The sequence below is a fragment of the Crotalus tigris genome, unplaced genomic scaffold, assembly GCF_016545835.1.
Source record: "Crotalus tigris isolate CLP2741 ecotype Arizona unplaced genomic scaffold, ASM1654583v1 scf7180000024290.1160143, whole genome shotgun sequence".
Classification (NCBI taxonomy): domain Eukaryota; kingdom Metazoa; phylum Chordata; class Lepidosauria; order Squamata; family Viperidae; genus Crotalus; species Crotalus tigris.
In genome coordinates this window covers 303269-317953 of record NW_024100463.1, presented here as the reverse complement: position 1 = coordinate 317953, position 14685 = coordinate 303269, and the positions used below count along the sequence as shown (strand labels likewise).

Sequence of the window (14685 nt, the reverse complement as noted above, 5' to 3'; positions counted from 1 at the left end):
CCCCGGGGTGACTCCCTGGCTGGAGTAGGCGTGGATGCCTGGTAGTTAGGTAAGCTCATGGAATTCTTGTTCGGAGCTCTCGCGGAACCCTGGGATGGGCCGTTTGTGGCTCCTCAGTGGAGATGGGCAGCAGCTCGTGCCCTTCCCTTTGCTCCAAAGGGTCCCCCTCCCCCCCTGGAAAAGACCCAGGAGTCTCAGCAGAAAAGTCTCGCCTAGAGCGAAGTTGGTCGATGTGCCGACGCAGGACACGACCGTTGTCCAGGGCAACCTCGTAGGAGAGAGGACCTGTGATCCTGGACACAGAAGCGGGGACCCATGTATGACCAGGCCCGTAATTGCGAGCCCAAACCGGGGCACCCACAAGTAGTCGTCTAGGTGCCCTAGGATGTGAGGTAGATGAAGGCAGTCTGTCCGGATGCAACCGGTCAAGTCTAGTAGTAAGTTGGCGCCCCCAACGAAGTTCAGCTGGACTTCTCCCTGTAGAAGTGGACGGTGTGGTGCGATAAGAAAGGAGAAAGTCAGCCAACCTGTGATGCCAGTCCCCGTAGGTGAGTCTCTTCAAGGCGTCCTTTGCGATGCGCACCATGCGTTCCGCCATACCGTTGGTGGACGGGTGAAAAGGCGCAGACGTGGCATGACGAATCAGGTTTGCCTGTAAGAAAGCTTGGAATTCGGAGGAGGTGAATTGAGGGCCGTTGTCGGACACGATGACATCTGGCAGCCCGTGTGCAGCAAAAATCCCCCTCAGTACCTGAATAGTCTTTGCAGTGGTGGTGGATGAGACAGGCACAACCTCAAGCCATTTTGAATGGCTGTCAACAAGGACCAAGAAGAACTGGCCCTGAAAGGGCCCAGCGTAGTCAATGTGCACCCTAGACCATGGGGACTGTGTTTCCTCCCATCTATGCACAGGAGCTTGGGGCATCTCTGGGCGAGATCGTTGGCAGAGGTGGCATGCGTGCACCTTAGCCTCAATATCTTTATCTAAAGCAGGCCACCACAAGTGGCTTCGTGCAAGAGCCTTCATACGGACAATGCCAGGATGACCCTCGTGGAGGGATTCTAAGACCCTAGTCCTTTGAGGTGGGAATGACAACTCTGTTTCCCCAAAGCAGACAACCCTGAGAAAGGGACAGTTCGTTTCTTTTGGACCAGAAACTCTGAAACTCAGGACTAGGGCAGTGCTCAGGCCACCCGGACAGGACCCAGGAGCGGACACGTGAAAGTGTGTGATCTGTACCCGTTTCAGCGGTAACATCCCTGGCACTAAGAGGGAGCTCGGGCAAGGCTTGGATTGATAGAATGTTGACAGCTGGCGCGGGGTCAGCTTCTACTACTGGCAGAGGCAATCTACTGAGGCCATCAGCATGGCCCATTTCTTTCCCAGGCTTGTGGAGTAATGAAAAATCATATGCAGACAAGAAAATAGACCACCTAAGCATTCTAGGGGAAATGATGTGGGGAGTCTGCTTACGTGTGGTAAACAGTCCCAGCAGAGGCTTATGGTCAGTGAAGACCGTGAAATGCCTGCCATATAGAAAATCGTGGAATTTTTTAATTCCAGCAACAACAGCCAGAGCCTCCCTGTCTATCTGAGCGTAGTTGCGCTCGGCAGAAGACAGTGTTCTGGAGTAGTATGCAATAGGAACCTGAGTTCCATCAGACCTGAGGTGACTCAGGACAGCTCCAACCCCGTAGGGGGATGCATCACAAGCGATGCACACAGGAAGAGACTCGTTGAAATGTGCAAGAACACTGTTAGAAGTGAGCAAGGCCTTGACTTCTTTAAAGCAAGCCTCATGTGCTTGTGACCACAGCCACACAGCTTGTTTGTCTAGTAGCCTGTGAAGAGGCTCAGCTACACTAGCTTTATGTGGAAGAAAAGAATTGTAGAAATTCAGGAGGCCTAGGAAGGCCTGAAGTTCGGCCTTAGACTTTGGCCTGGGTGCTTGTAAAATAGCAGTTAGTTTGGATTCAGCAGGATGAATCCCAGCAGCATCAATTTTGAATCCCAGAAATTCAGTAGAAGGCACCCCGATCTTGCATTTGTCTTTTCTGAGCTTGAGGCCTGATTCCCTGAATCTTAACAGGACAGCCCTAAGTCTTTCAGCTAGAATGTGTGTGGAGTCTCCTGCAATCAAGACATCGTCAAAGTAGGGGCAGACCCCTGGTATACCTCGTAGTGTGTTTTCCATTACGCTTTGGAAAATCCCAGGAGCGACATTTACTCCAAACTGTAGCCTTTTTACTTTAAAGGCTCCCCTGTGGGTCACAATGGTCTGAGCTATGGCAGCATCATCATCAACAGGCAGCTGTTGATATGCTTGAGCTAGGTCAAGCTTTGCAAAAACACGCCCCCCCTTGAGAGAGGCCAGGATGTGACTGACCACAGGAACAGGATAGGCATGTTGCTGCAATGCCTTATTGAGTGTGCATTTGTAATCAGCACAAATGCGAATGTCCCCATTTGCCTTTAGAGGCGTGACAATGGGGGTCTCCCACGGGCTGGAATCAACAGGTTCTAGGATTCCCTGTTGGATTAGTTTGTCTAGTTCAGTGTCAATCTTACTTTTTAAAGCAAAAGGGACCCTTCTTGCTTTAATCCTAATGGGAGTGACAGTGGGGTCTAGCTTTAAGGACACAGGTGGTCCTTTGAATGTGCCCAGCTGGGGGCTGAAAACATCTGCAAATTCTTTGCAGACTTCCTGTAGGTCGAGTGTTTGTAAGCTGTTGAGTCCTGTGACGTGTATCCCCAGGGCCTCAAACCAATCGAGTCCTATGAGACTCGTTCGTTCACCCCCTACTACTAATAAGTCTAGTGGACCTTCAAAGCTCTTGTATTGCACGTTAAGGGTGGCCTCCCCCTTAACACACACTCTTGAGTTCTGAAAATCTGTTAATACAATATCAGAAGGCCTTAACTTGGCCTTAGACCCACTACTGGAACAAATCTTCCTAAATGTATGCAATGAAATGATGGACAGGGCAGACCCTGTGTCTAGTTCCATAGATAATGGAACCCCTTGTAGCTTCACGTTGAGTGACAGCTTTTTCTTCATGGGCTTGTGTGTGCCTGTTCTACAGATGCTTCTTCGCGAAGCGCAAAACCCTACCCTATTCTGGCTGGGGAATCTGGTACCTTTCAGGCGTTCTTCTTGGGGTTGTGCCTTTCGTCGGCTCAGACACACAGCTGCAATATGCCCTTGTTTGCCGCATGCCCGGCAGGTAGCGGAGCGGAACTTGCAGTCGGTTCTCCTGTGGCGACCTCCACAGCCGATGCACTTGAGCAGAGCCGAAGAGCTTCCCTTCTGGTTCTCTTCCTTCGCGGGGTGTAGACGGTCGACTTCCTCGTCCGGATCCTCCTCGGAGTTTCGTCGGACGTCTTCCTGGTGCACGGACGCACCCTCTGCACTGTTTCTGATCGGCCGCATGTTTTTGATGGCGCCGCCTGCTGCTTCTTCTGCGGTGACTTCCCTTAAGGCGTCTTGGAAGGATAATTCTTCCTTGGCAAAAAGTCTCTGTTGTAGCTCTCGATGCCTTAGCCCGCACACGAATCGGTCCCTCAGTCGTTCCTCGAGGTCCTTGAACTCGCAGGGCTTGGCGGCCTTCCGTAGCGCGGCGATGTATTCCTTGGCTGTTTCACCGGACCGTTGATCCCTCTGCTCGAAGGTGTGGCGCCATGAGATAACGGACACCTTGGGGTGGAAGTGCTCTTTCAGCAGCTTCTTCAGGTCTGCGTAGCTTACAGACTCTACTGGAACAGGTGCTACAAGATTTTCTGCGATTTCGAAGGCGTCTTGGCCGCAAACGCAAAGCAGGGTGGCGGCCTTCAAGCTATCTTCCCTCACTTGGTTTGCCTTGAAGTAGTTCTCCATTCTGGATACGTAGGACTCCCACCGCTCTGGATGTGAGACGTCGAATTCCGAAAGCCTTCCGATTTTCGCCATCTTCGGATCTTCAGGAGACGGGTCTATCAGCCAGCCTACCCCCGAATGCGCACCGGATTGGCGGGTAGCTGCCGAGTCGACGCCGTTCCTCTTCCGCCGCTCAGGACTCCTCGGGTAAGCTTACACTTCTTCCTTTCCAGGTAGTGCAAGGCATCCCACCTTCGTCGCCAGTGTTGCGTCCTTGGCGGGAAACAGACACGAGAAGCAGCTGGAGTTCTCAGTTTCTTTTATTCAGCGTTCAGCTTACAGGAAGATGGCTTCAGCCTCGCCCAAACGCCTCGCAGCCTCTTATATAGGCAACTCCCGGGTAAATGGGTTACTTTTCCTGCGCCAGCACCCGCGCATGCGCACGGCACTGGCGACAGCCTGTCTGGTCCCGGGCAGCTTTGCACCTGCCCGGGACTGCCTGCAAACGCCCGAGCCGTTTGCAAAGGCTCGGGACATAACAGGAAGATCTGCAAGAAATATCATTTGCCTGTAAGCAAGAACTGGTGGGATCATAAAATAGAGAAAGTCATAGAAAATGATAAAATTAAACTGCTCTGGGACTTTAGAATTCAAATAGACAAGCACCTGCAACATAACACCCTGGACTTAACAATTGTCGATAAGAAAGACAAAAAAGTCTGGATAGTGGATGTGGCAGTGCCTGGAGACAGCAGAATAGACGAGAAAGAACTGGAGAAGATAACAAAATACAAAAACCTACAAATAGAAATAGAAAGACTGTGGCAAAAGCAAGCAAGGGTAGTACCAATAGTAATAGGCGCCTTAGGTGCAATCCCAAAACAACTGGTACACTACTTGAACACCATTGGCATTGACAAATTCGCTATTAGTCAATTGCAAAAGGCGGCCTTACTAGGAACTGCTTCCATCCTGCGACGATATCTGTAATACCATCAACATCCACATCTGCCTATCCCAGGTCCTGGGTAAGGACTCGATAGGTAGACAAAATGCCAAATCCAGTCTGAACATCTGGCTGACTGGGCGATGATCCATAATAATAATAATAATAATAATAATAATAATAATAATAATAATAATAATAATAATAATAATAATAATAAAGTTGGAAGGGACCTTGGAGGTCATCTAGTCCTTGGAGGTCATCTAGGTCATCTAGTGGTGAAAGCTTCATGAAACTGTGAATTTTAGTCCTGCCAAAGGCAGGAAAACCGGCTGAGTGAACTTGGGCCAGTCACTTGCTTTTGGCCCAGCCCACCTCACAGGGCTGTTGTGAGAAAAGAAGAGGAAGAAGGAGTAATAATGAAAGTGGGATTTTAAAAAAATAATAAATACTGTAAATTAGTTTTAAAATCTGTACACTGAATCTCTGGCTGAAAATGTAAAACCAGCCATTTGTGACAGTACATGAGCCAAAAACACTGTTTTAAAAAATAAAGAAGGCTCAAACCCCCCCCCCCCCCCAAAAAAATTGCTCATCCCTGATTTAGGTCTTCCAATATCATGACAAAAATAAAATCAAGTTGTTATATTCTGCTCTTAAGTCTCACAATGATTAAATTCCATGGGATTATCCTGATCAAATCCTCACCAATGGGGACCTCTTCTGTCCCCATTGCGCAAGTGGATCAGGATCATCTTTTACTTCATGCTTTCAAGTACGATCTCCTTTTGGATATAAAAATGTACAAAACCATTTTGACAGCTTAGCAGCAGTAGCTGGAGAGTCGTTGTTGCTATAAGGGCTGATACCCTTATCATCCTTTTGCAGTTTGTCTGTGTGGGAGGAAGCCCCAACAGAATGAAAGCTTTTGCTCACTTCATGCAGAAAGAACTTGGACACAAAGGAGAGGACAATGACTTGAAAGATATTTGTGCTGGGACTGATCGTTACTCCATGTATAAAGTGGGCCCAGTGCTCTCCATCAGCGTAAGTACCTTATGGGGAATCCTGGGAACTGCCCTTAGTAGCGCACAGTATCTGACCATTCCAGCATACTCTTTCTTCTTTAATGTATATGGAAGAGTTGTCAGAGGAGGAACCAGATAAAAAGTAGGAAGATCATTGCTGGGGCTCAAGGAACAGGTTTTCGGCGCCTTGGTTTAAACTGACAAGCATCATTTCTTTGAACCAGAAGCCCCTTCAATCCTTTACACTTTCCCATTACTTCTACCTAATGCATGTCAGCAAGAGTGCCTAAGGCCATGTTGTGTAATCTCAGTTTATCCCTTAAGGGGCTAAAGCAGGAAGTTGGAAAGCCGAATAAATTGCTTTTATTTGGAAGATGTGGAGATGCCTCCCCACCCCCACCCCAGCAAGCTTATACGTGGGACCATTGGGGATAACTGTCTCGAATTTCCACACCTGCAGACAGCCATAGAAAGCATGGCTCAGTATTGGAAAAGATGTGGATGAACTGCTACTTTTTACTAAAGATCATAAGACTAATCATGAATCCTAGTGTTGGCTCTTGCTGAACAAGTCTGACATGCTGGAAACAACAGCACCTTGGCTGATGATGAGTTTTGTGCATACTATACACATAGTGGCTTCTTTTTGCTGTGGTCTGCTTGTATTTCACTGTGCCCGGCTTGTTTTACCCCCTTTCATGCCTCAGTGGCATAACAGGGGCATATGCGGGAGAAGCTAGGATTTGCCAATGAGAAGGTCCTTCCTTAGACAGGTCAAGCTTGGCAACCATTTATATCAACTTTCCTGTCCTTCCCCCCCCCCCCAAAAAAACCTCAGAGCTTCGAGGCAGCAAAGTTGTAATATTGCATGAAGGCAAATCATGTTATTGTCACATGACAGTAAAAGTGGCAGAATAAAGGTCTTACTTTTTATACTGTTTTCAAAGGCTTTCATTTTAAATTGAAGTAGGACTTTTAAAATATTTTTTTCCGGATCATTTCATCTAGAGCACGGGTGTCAAACTCGCCACGTCACGTGACGTGTCGCAACGTATCGTCACTTTTTTTGCATTGCCGGAGCTGGGATGGGTGCGGCCTCTGCATAATGCAACCAGCTCAGGGACCAGCAGTGTGACATCCCTGCTCTAGAGGATCTTTTCTAGATAATTTGAAGTTAGTTCTGCTGTCCTTTCCTCGTTCCTCTTATTTCTCCCTTAGAAACCCTTAGTAAGGACAATGTTTTCAGTAAAAGATTGCAGTAAAACCCTGGAAGATTCTAAAACAGCTAAAACTCCCTTGCTATTTTCATCTCACCTTGATAAAAAAAGAAGCAGCTGCAGATGTTTTGATGCCTCCCTATTATGGTCTATGGATTAATTTTTTTCCCTGTTGAATTTTTATTCTATTAGAATATTTTTGCCTTTGAAATTCAGGTCACACTATGCCATCTTCGAGCCTAGCAAAACTTAAATCCGCAACAAATCCAGTTGATGTACATAGGCCCAGTTTTCCATGCCTTTCTCCCACACCACAATTCAGCCAATGGAGTATGAGGAAAGGAAACATAGAGAGATGGACTTGTCCTGAGCACTGCCAAAAGAGAAAAATAAAATGCAGCTGACCTGATCCGCCAAGTTGCAGCTGAATTTTTAGAGCCCTGTGTCAGAAGAATAATTTGGGGTTCCAATTCGAGTCGGGGCTGTGCAAGAATAAATAAAAATGAGATCCCAACAGTTGTGAGGGAAGAAGAAATATTTATTCCTAAAAGCAAAACAGTCTTCATTTAAGGGCAAGCTGTAGAGAAATGGGGTACAGCAGCAGATTTTTATAAGGGGAGCTTGTCCGGGGTGTCATGTATTGATTCTAGGGTGACATTTGAGGTGTGTGTGAGGGGGGTGGGGTATGTTTATTCTTGTGAACATACAGTTTCTCTGGGAGACCTAATTTAATAAACTCTGTTTGTGTTTGCAGAGCTTATCCTTTGATATATGGATTAGTCCTGGGTAACTTATTTGAAGAAGTTTGCTAATTTTAGTTGATTAACTTAGTTTTAGCTTGACTGTTAATTATCTATTGAAGAAACTGATTCTCACACCAGTATGGATTCTGATACTATTTTAAGGAGAAGGTGGAAACAGTGTGAAGAATAATATATATTGATAAAAAATTTCTCACACTTGTTTTAGTTTTTGGGACAGTACAGATTTGGATGAGACACACAGACTGATGGTCATTGAAGAAATGAGAGCTTACTATCAAAGTGCACTACAAAAATAAACTTTGTGTCTTATCTGAACAGTTTTGCATTCTTTCATTTATTCCTATTTCTTATACTGTGTTTCTAATTACTTGCACTTATCTATCCTAAGTACCCCATTTCTCTTATCCTTTCTCAGATATACTATTTATGCTCAGACCTTCAATCCTTATTCTGTCCCTTCTTTCTATCTTCACATTTCCAAGACTTGATCGTCTAGTTCCTCATCACCGTTGTTCCAGCCACATTCTTCAACCTGACTTTTCTCTCTCTTCTAACCTGTCCCTTATAGTTACAAATTACAGCAAAACCATCCCAACTGCACCATTTTCAGTGGTAGGATTCAAATATGTGAACAACCGGTTCTCTGTGTGGTGGATGCCGCTTCCAGAAGTCCATTCTGGGCCTGGGCAACAAAAAAAATCAGCAACCGGTTTTGCCGAAGTGGTGCGAACTGGCTGAATCCCACCACTGACCATTTCCCATTAGTTAGCTATTTTATTGCAGTGCCAAAATTCTTCAGACTTTCTCATATGTTCTGATATGTTCTTCATTCGGCTCTGAAGCTAATACCACTCTATAGGTGTGACTCCTGTTCTCTATTTTATATTCTATTAGAAAACCTCTGACTCGCTAGGTCATATTTTCTGAGATATTTCGTTACTTAAACAGAGGAACAAAATAAGTGGAAAGGGAGCAAACAAGCAGTGGGAGCTTGAGGAATTTCCATCTTCCTACATGCTTTCCTGTTGACATTGCTTATCGGCAGCTGGCAGGAAGCATTGGAAATCACTCCTCTTTGGCTGAGCCATGAAACTGCCTGTCGCTGCTGAAGGGAAATGGAACCAAGGGTAGCTGTGGACTGTGAGGAAAACTGTATCCTGCTTCCCATCCTGATGTGTCCCTAAGAGCCCCCTTCCTCCAGGAAAGAAGAGAGCTCACCATTGACTGCTGGTACATCCCAGCCAGCCCTACCTTACAAGCAGGCATCCAAATCACTCCCTCATCCTTCTCTTGCACCCACCACCATTAAGATATTTCATATTTTGACCTCTGTACCAAGCAGCCACTTGCTGCTCACCTGTCAGGCCTTGCCCCAGCCAACTGGGTGCAGGCAGCAGAGAGAGGCAGAAAAGAGGGCCGGCATCTGAGCTTCCCATCTTTCTTTGTGTCATGCAACCTATGAGTTTCTAGGAAATGTAGCCAGATGGTGGATTGGCATTGAAGCAGCCACAACTTTCCCAAATTTCATTCCCATGGGAGCCATGGCATTCTGTAAGTTATCCCATCTGAATTATCTTGGTTCAATAGTTGTTGCCCTATATCTTCCAATTTCACCCCATTGAAGGTTACAAACAGACACAAAAGTTTTGGTAGGGTATAGATTTCTCTTCTTTATTTTGACAACCCAGTTGGTCCTCATCTTTTTACAGGTAGATCTCATTTACTGATTGCTTGCTCAGTGACAGTGTGAAGTTACAATAGTTATGAAAAAGATTATTTACAACCTTGAATGTGCACTCATTGCAGCATCCCCACTGTCATGTGATTGCAATTTGGCACCAGATAACCAGCATGTGTTTAGGATGTCACAGTCTCCCTCGGTTATCCAATTGTCATTTGTGACCTTTACTGGCTTCCAATAAGCAAAGCCAGTGGAGAAGCTAGCAAGAAGCGTCAAGCCATGGTCATGTGATATCATGCTTAACAACCATGTTGATTTCTTTCACAACCATAGTGAAAGCTGATATTGTAAGTTGGGCATCGTCCATATGATGCTTCACTTTACAACCGTGTCATTTAGGAGTGGAGCAGCCAGTCCCAATTATGGTCTATAAGTGAGGATTACCCATATTTCCATCTTTCATTTATTCTATATGTCTACACTAAGATTCACTTTTTAATTTCTATTCTTTTCTCCTTGAAATAATTTATGACTGCCATCTGTGGTTACTTGGATTTTTGAAGCCCAGATCAGGTAGCTCTTTTTGAAATAATTTCTTTCAAGTATATTGCAGATATTGGAATTCTTTATTGGCCAAGTGTGATTGGACACACAAGGAATTTGTCACCGGTGCATAAGTTGTACATACAAGCAACAAGTGATAAATATTGCATGTTTGTATGGAACCATGACTTGTGTGGTTGCTGCTTTTCTAGTTTCTGCCAAGCTCCAGGAAAAGGTCCAAGCTGGACTCCTACCAGGATATGCTGCTCACTGTAGCTCTGGGGGGTCCAACCTTGGCAACTTTAAGACTTATGGACTTCAATTCCCAGAATTCCCCAGCTGACCATGTGGGCTGGGGAATTCTGGGAGTTGAAGTCCACAGGTCTTAAAGGTTGCCAAGGTTGGACATCCCTGCTGTAGTTTATGAGCCTCGCAGTTGAATGAAAGTTCTTTTGCCTGCTTGTACTAGGCTGTCAATCTGCAGACATCACCTCCGCTTCCTCATCTGTAGGCCCTTTGCTTTCATCTTTCCTGACACACACACACACACACACACACACACACACACACACACACACACCCCTCTTTTCCCACTCTGCCTTAGCCTTTGCTTTTGTAAGCTCAAAGGACTGGGTGGGTGAGGATGCCTCTGGATGTCAGCCCATCCTTGAAAACACCAGGGTGTGGTTCAGTTAGCACAGACAGTCGTAACACTGGCTTGGATGCCTGTGAGTATGGATGCCTGCCTGAAAGCCTGATAGAAGTGCCAGGGAAGCATTTCTGCCTGGCTGGAGCTGCTTTTCCAAAACACAGGGAACAGTCCCAATTTCACCATCTTATATTATGCAGCCTTATGTTCAGTGAAGCTTGCACCCTAGGAAATGGTGTAATTTAATAATCTTTTTTTTTTAATTAAATTTTTGAAATTTTACAAAAACAAAACAATCCATCCCCAAACCTCCCCAACCCTCCCATTCCCTCCCCCGACCTTCCCAGAGCTGAACATAGGCTTAATTGAAATTTGTTCAAAAAATCTTAAAAAAAATATAAACCATGAATAAATCTAAATACTAAATACATTAATTAAACAAATTATAAGATAATTAACAATAATATATATATAAAAAAACATAAATACCAAAAGAATAATACTTGAAAGGAAAAAAAATAAAGAAAAGGAAAAAAGAAAAAGATAAAAGAAAGTATAATAAACATAAAAGATAAAAATAAAAAAAGGAATAAAATCTATAAGATGTTTTAAATTTTAAATATAAGTTATTGAAAAACTAAATAATATTTTTTAATATCCAACTTATATTGTATAAAATCTATCCATTTTTTCCATACCGCAAAATACTTCTCCTGCGATTGATCCTTCAAGAAAGCCGAAATCTTTGCCATTTCCGCCAAATAAGAAACTTTAAAAAAACACTCTTGCAAAATAGGCAAAGATTCCTTCTTCCAACATTGCCCTACTAGCAGCCTTGCGGCTGTAATTAAATTTAACATCAATGTGGTCTCTTTAGTATCACAATCAGTAACAATACCTAACAAAAACAATTGTGGGGTAAATTTTACCCTCCTTCTAAAAATTCTTTGAATATTCCACCATATCTTAATCCAAAAGGCTTTTATATTTTTACACGACCACCAAATATGATAGTAAGTAGCATCCAAACAACCACATCTCCAACATTTGGGCTGTAAGTCAGGATACATACGAGACATTTTTTGTGGATCAAGGTGCCATCTGTAAAACATTTTATAAAAATTCTCCCTTAAGTTCTGGGCTTGTGTAAATTTGACATTCCTCACCCAAATAATTTCCCAGGTATCTAGTAGAACTGGTTCACCAAAATTTTGTGCCCATTTAATCATACATTCTTTAATTAATTCTGCCTCTGAATCCAATTCTACTAGCACCCCATAAATTCTCTTAATATGAGTTCGTCTTTGGTCTTTTACTTGTTTAAGAAAATTTTCATCTTCTCTAAGTAAACCCACATTACAATCTAACTTCCATCTATCCACTATTTGTCTATACTGAAACCATGAGTATATAATATTTTCTTGTGCTAGATCTTCCAAAGATTTTAACTGCCAGTTTTTACCATCCCATCTAAGTAATTGTGCGTAAGAAACACCATCCATCTTGACTCCTCTCCTTATCCCCTCTATCGCATGCCAAGGTATAGCCCATAATGGGATTTTAAAATCACTTCTATAATATTTCCTCCAAACCCGAAATAAAGAAATCCTTATAATATGAGATTTAAAAACCCTGTCAACTTTTTTATTAAAAATTAAATAGGCATGCCATCCAAAAAGTAAATCCCAACCCTCCAAGAGGAGTATTTCTACATTTGTTAAATTAACCCAATCACTAATTAATGTTAAGACCACTGCATCATAGTACAATTTCAAATTCGGTACCTTGAGTCCACCTCTCTCACGAATGTCTTGTATTATTTTAAGCTTTACTCTTGGTTTTTTCCCCGCCCAAATAAATTTATTGATACCTTTCTGCCATTCATTTAAATTAATCTCATTCTTTAAGATAGGTATCATTTGAAATAAAAAAAGGAACTTTGGCAGAACATTCATTTTGATCACCACAATTCTTCCCAAAAGAGATAATTGCAATTTCTCCCAATTTTTCAAGTCTCTTTGTATCCTGACCCACAACCTTTCATAATTATTTTTGTACAATTTTACATTAGAAACAGATAAAGTAACCCCCAAATATTTTACCTATAATCTTAACATAGGTCAAAAATTTAAGGCCCAAATCATCCCAGTGACCCATTTCTTCCAAATTTGAAAACATTTTCAGCTCCATCTTTATTCGCTTTAATAACTAATTTATTAGTAATTTCCTGTTTTCTCCTTCCTTCACATACTCTTTGGGAGATTATTGCCAATCTAATGATTCAAATATTCAAAACTGCCACTTCTTCTAATTTTTAATATGCCAAAAATTGCCTTGGTTTGTTCTTGCTATTTCTATTCATTATTTTCCTGCTCTTCAAATACGTGGGATGTAACAGATGTTTAAGGCTTCCAAAGAAATTGTCTACTTACATTTCTGGGAGAGAAGAGAGTGTTAAGATTAATAGGCCAGAAACAAAAATCCAACTCGTAAGTCAAAAGGGGTGCTTTGTTGCAGCATTGAAGACAAGCTGGATCAGACTCAAAGATGGTGATTTATACTAGTCTCTTCTTTGAACCATATTACCTGTCTTGCGTTATTATTATATACTAACTTTGAAACGCCTACATGTTTCCTTATTAACAGAGGAGATATGTATTTTTGTTCAAGTCAGCAATAGTTCGGTCTATGAGGTCAAGATTTATGCTTACATCCTATTGGACAGAGCAAAATATTTTATGGAAAGTTTTGCTGCTAATGAATGTTAGTGCTTTGTTACCATCTACAAGGAAAATCAGACTTCTCAATTTACATAGATGAATGGATTTCAGCTCAGAAGATTCCTGAGCCAATATGGCCATTGCAGAGAATTATGGGACTTGAAGTCTTGCATCTGTAAGGCACCCCTGTTGAAGAAGGGTGTATACCAATCCAATAAAGCATTCTTGAATCCTGTATTAATTTAGTGGCATGCAGACTGGCTACTACTCAGTTCTATTATATCTATCTATCCAATATCTAATGTTTATACATATATATATATATATATATATATATATATATATATATATATATATATATATGCAGGTCTTGGTGTATTCGGATCTTTTCCCGTGTAAGATTGAGAGTATCTGGTGATGTTTTGACGAGGTCCCACTCGTCATCTTCAGGCTGGGGTCTTCAGCTTCGTGCTTCCGCAAGCAAAGTGTGATCAGAGCTGCTGTCTCTCTATATATATTGGTGGGGATGTATGGAGTGCTGGCTTAGTTGCTTAGGTGGATTGGTTGGCTGTGTAGGAGCTATTGTTTGTGGATTGTTTGGCTGTTTCCTAACATCCTGAGTAGTTGAGGTGCTGGCTGTGTACCCATTAGTCTTTTGTATTGTAACGACCTGGGTAATGGGTTGTGTGATGACATCCTGAGATCTAGTGTACTGATATCCTGAGCTCTGTGTTGCACCATCCTGGGTGGTTGGCTGTGTTGTAACATCCTGAGCTTTGGCGTTGTAGCCTCATGAATTCTGTGATGTGATGTCCAGGGCTGATAGCATATACTAGCTGTACGTGTGGCTGGGTACAGCTAGTATGTATGTGTGTGTGTATATATATATATATATGTTTTCTGAGGTTTTCGCGGGTGTTTGTATGTAGGTCTTTGGTTGTTCGGGTTTTCTCCCGCGTAAAATTGGAAGTGTCTTGGCGACGTTTCGACGAAGTCCCATTCGTCATCTTCAGGCTGGTGTTTTCAGCTTCGTGCTTCGAGCAGCATTGCTGCTCGAAGCACGAAGCTGAAAACACCAGCCTGAAGATGACGAATGGGACTTCGTCGAAACGTCACCAAGACACTTCCAATTTTACGCGGGAGAAAACCCGAACAACCAAAGACCTAATATATATATATGGTGAAAATATAAACTGAACACCAGGGTAATAAAAACTGTAAAAGTTTTTAATAAATTAAAACTATAAAAGTTTTAAAAAGCGCCAAGCTTTCGCCGTCACCTG

General features: G+C 43.1%; 1 protein-coding gene across 4 annotated transcripts in view; it reads left to right on the top strand.

Moving 5' to 3' along the window:
- Positions 1-14685, top strand: part of UPP2 (uridine phosphorylase 2) — a 54055-nt gene that overhangs the window by 14704 nt on the left and 24666 nt on the right. For 3 of the 4 annotated variants that reach the window (XM_039323978.1, XM_039323975.1, XM_039323977.1), the window contains exon 3: positions 5689-5847. The exons of the other annotated variant lie outside the window; for it this stretch is intronic. In XM_039323978.1, coding sequence (XP_039179912.1) covers positions 5689-5847 — 159 coding nt within the window. The remainder of the gene's footprint in view (positions 1-5688; positions 5848-14685) is intronic. 4 annotated transcript variants of the gene reach the window in all.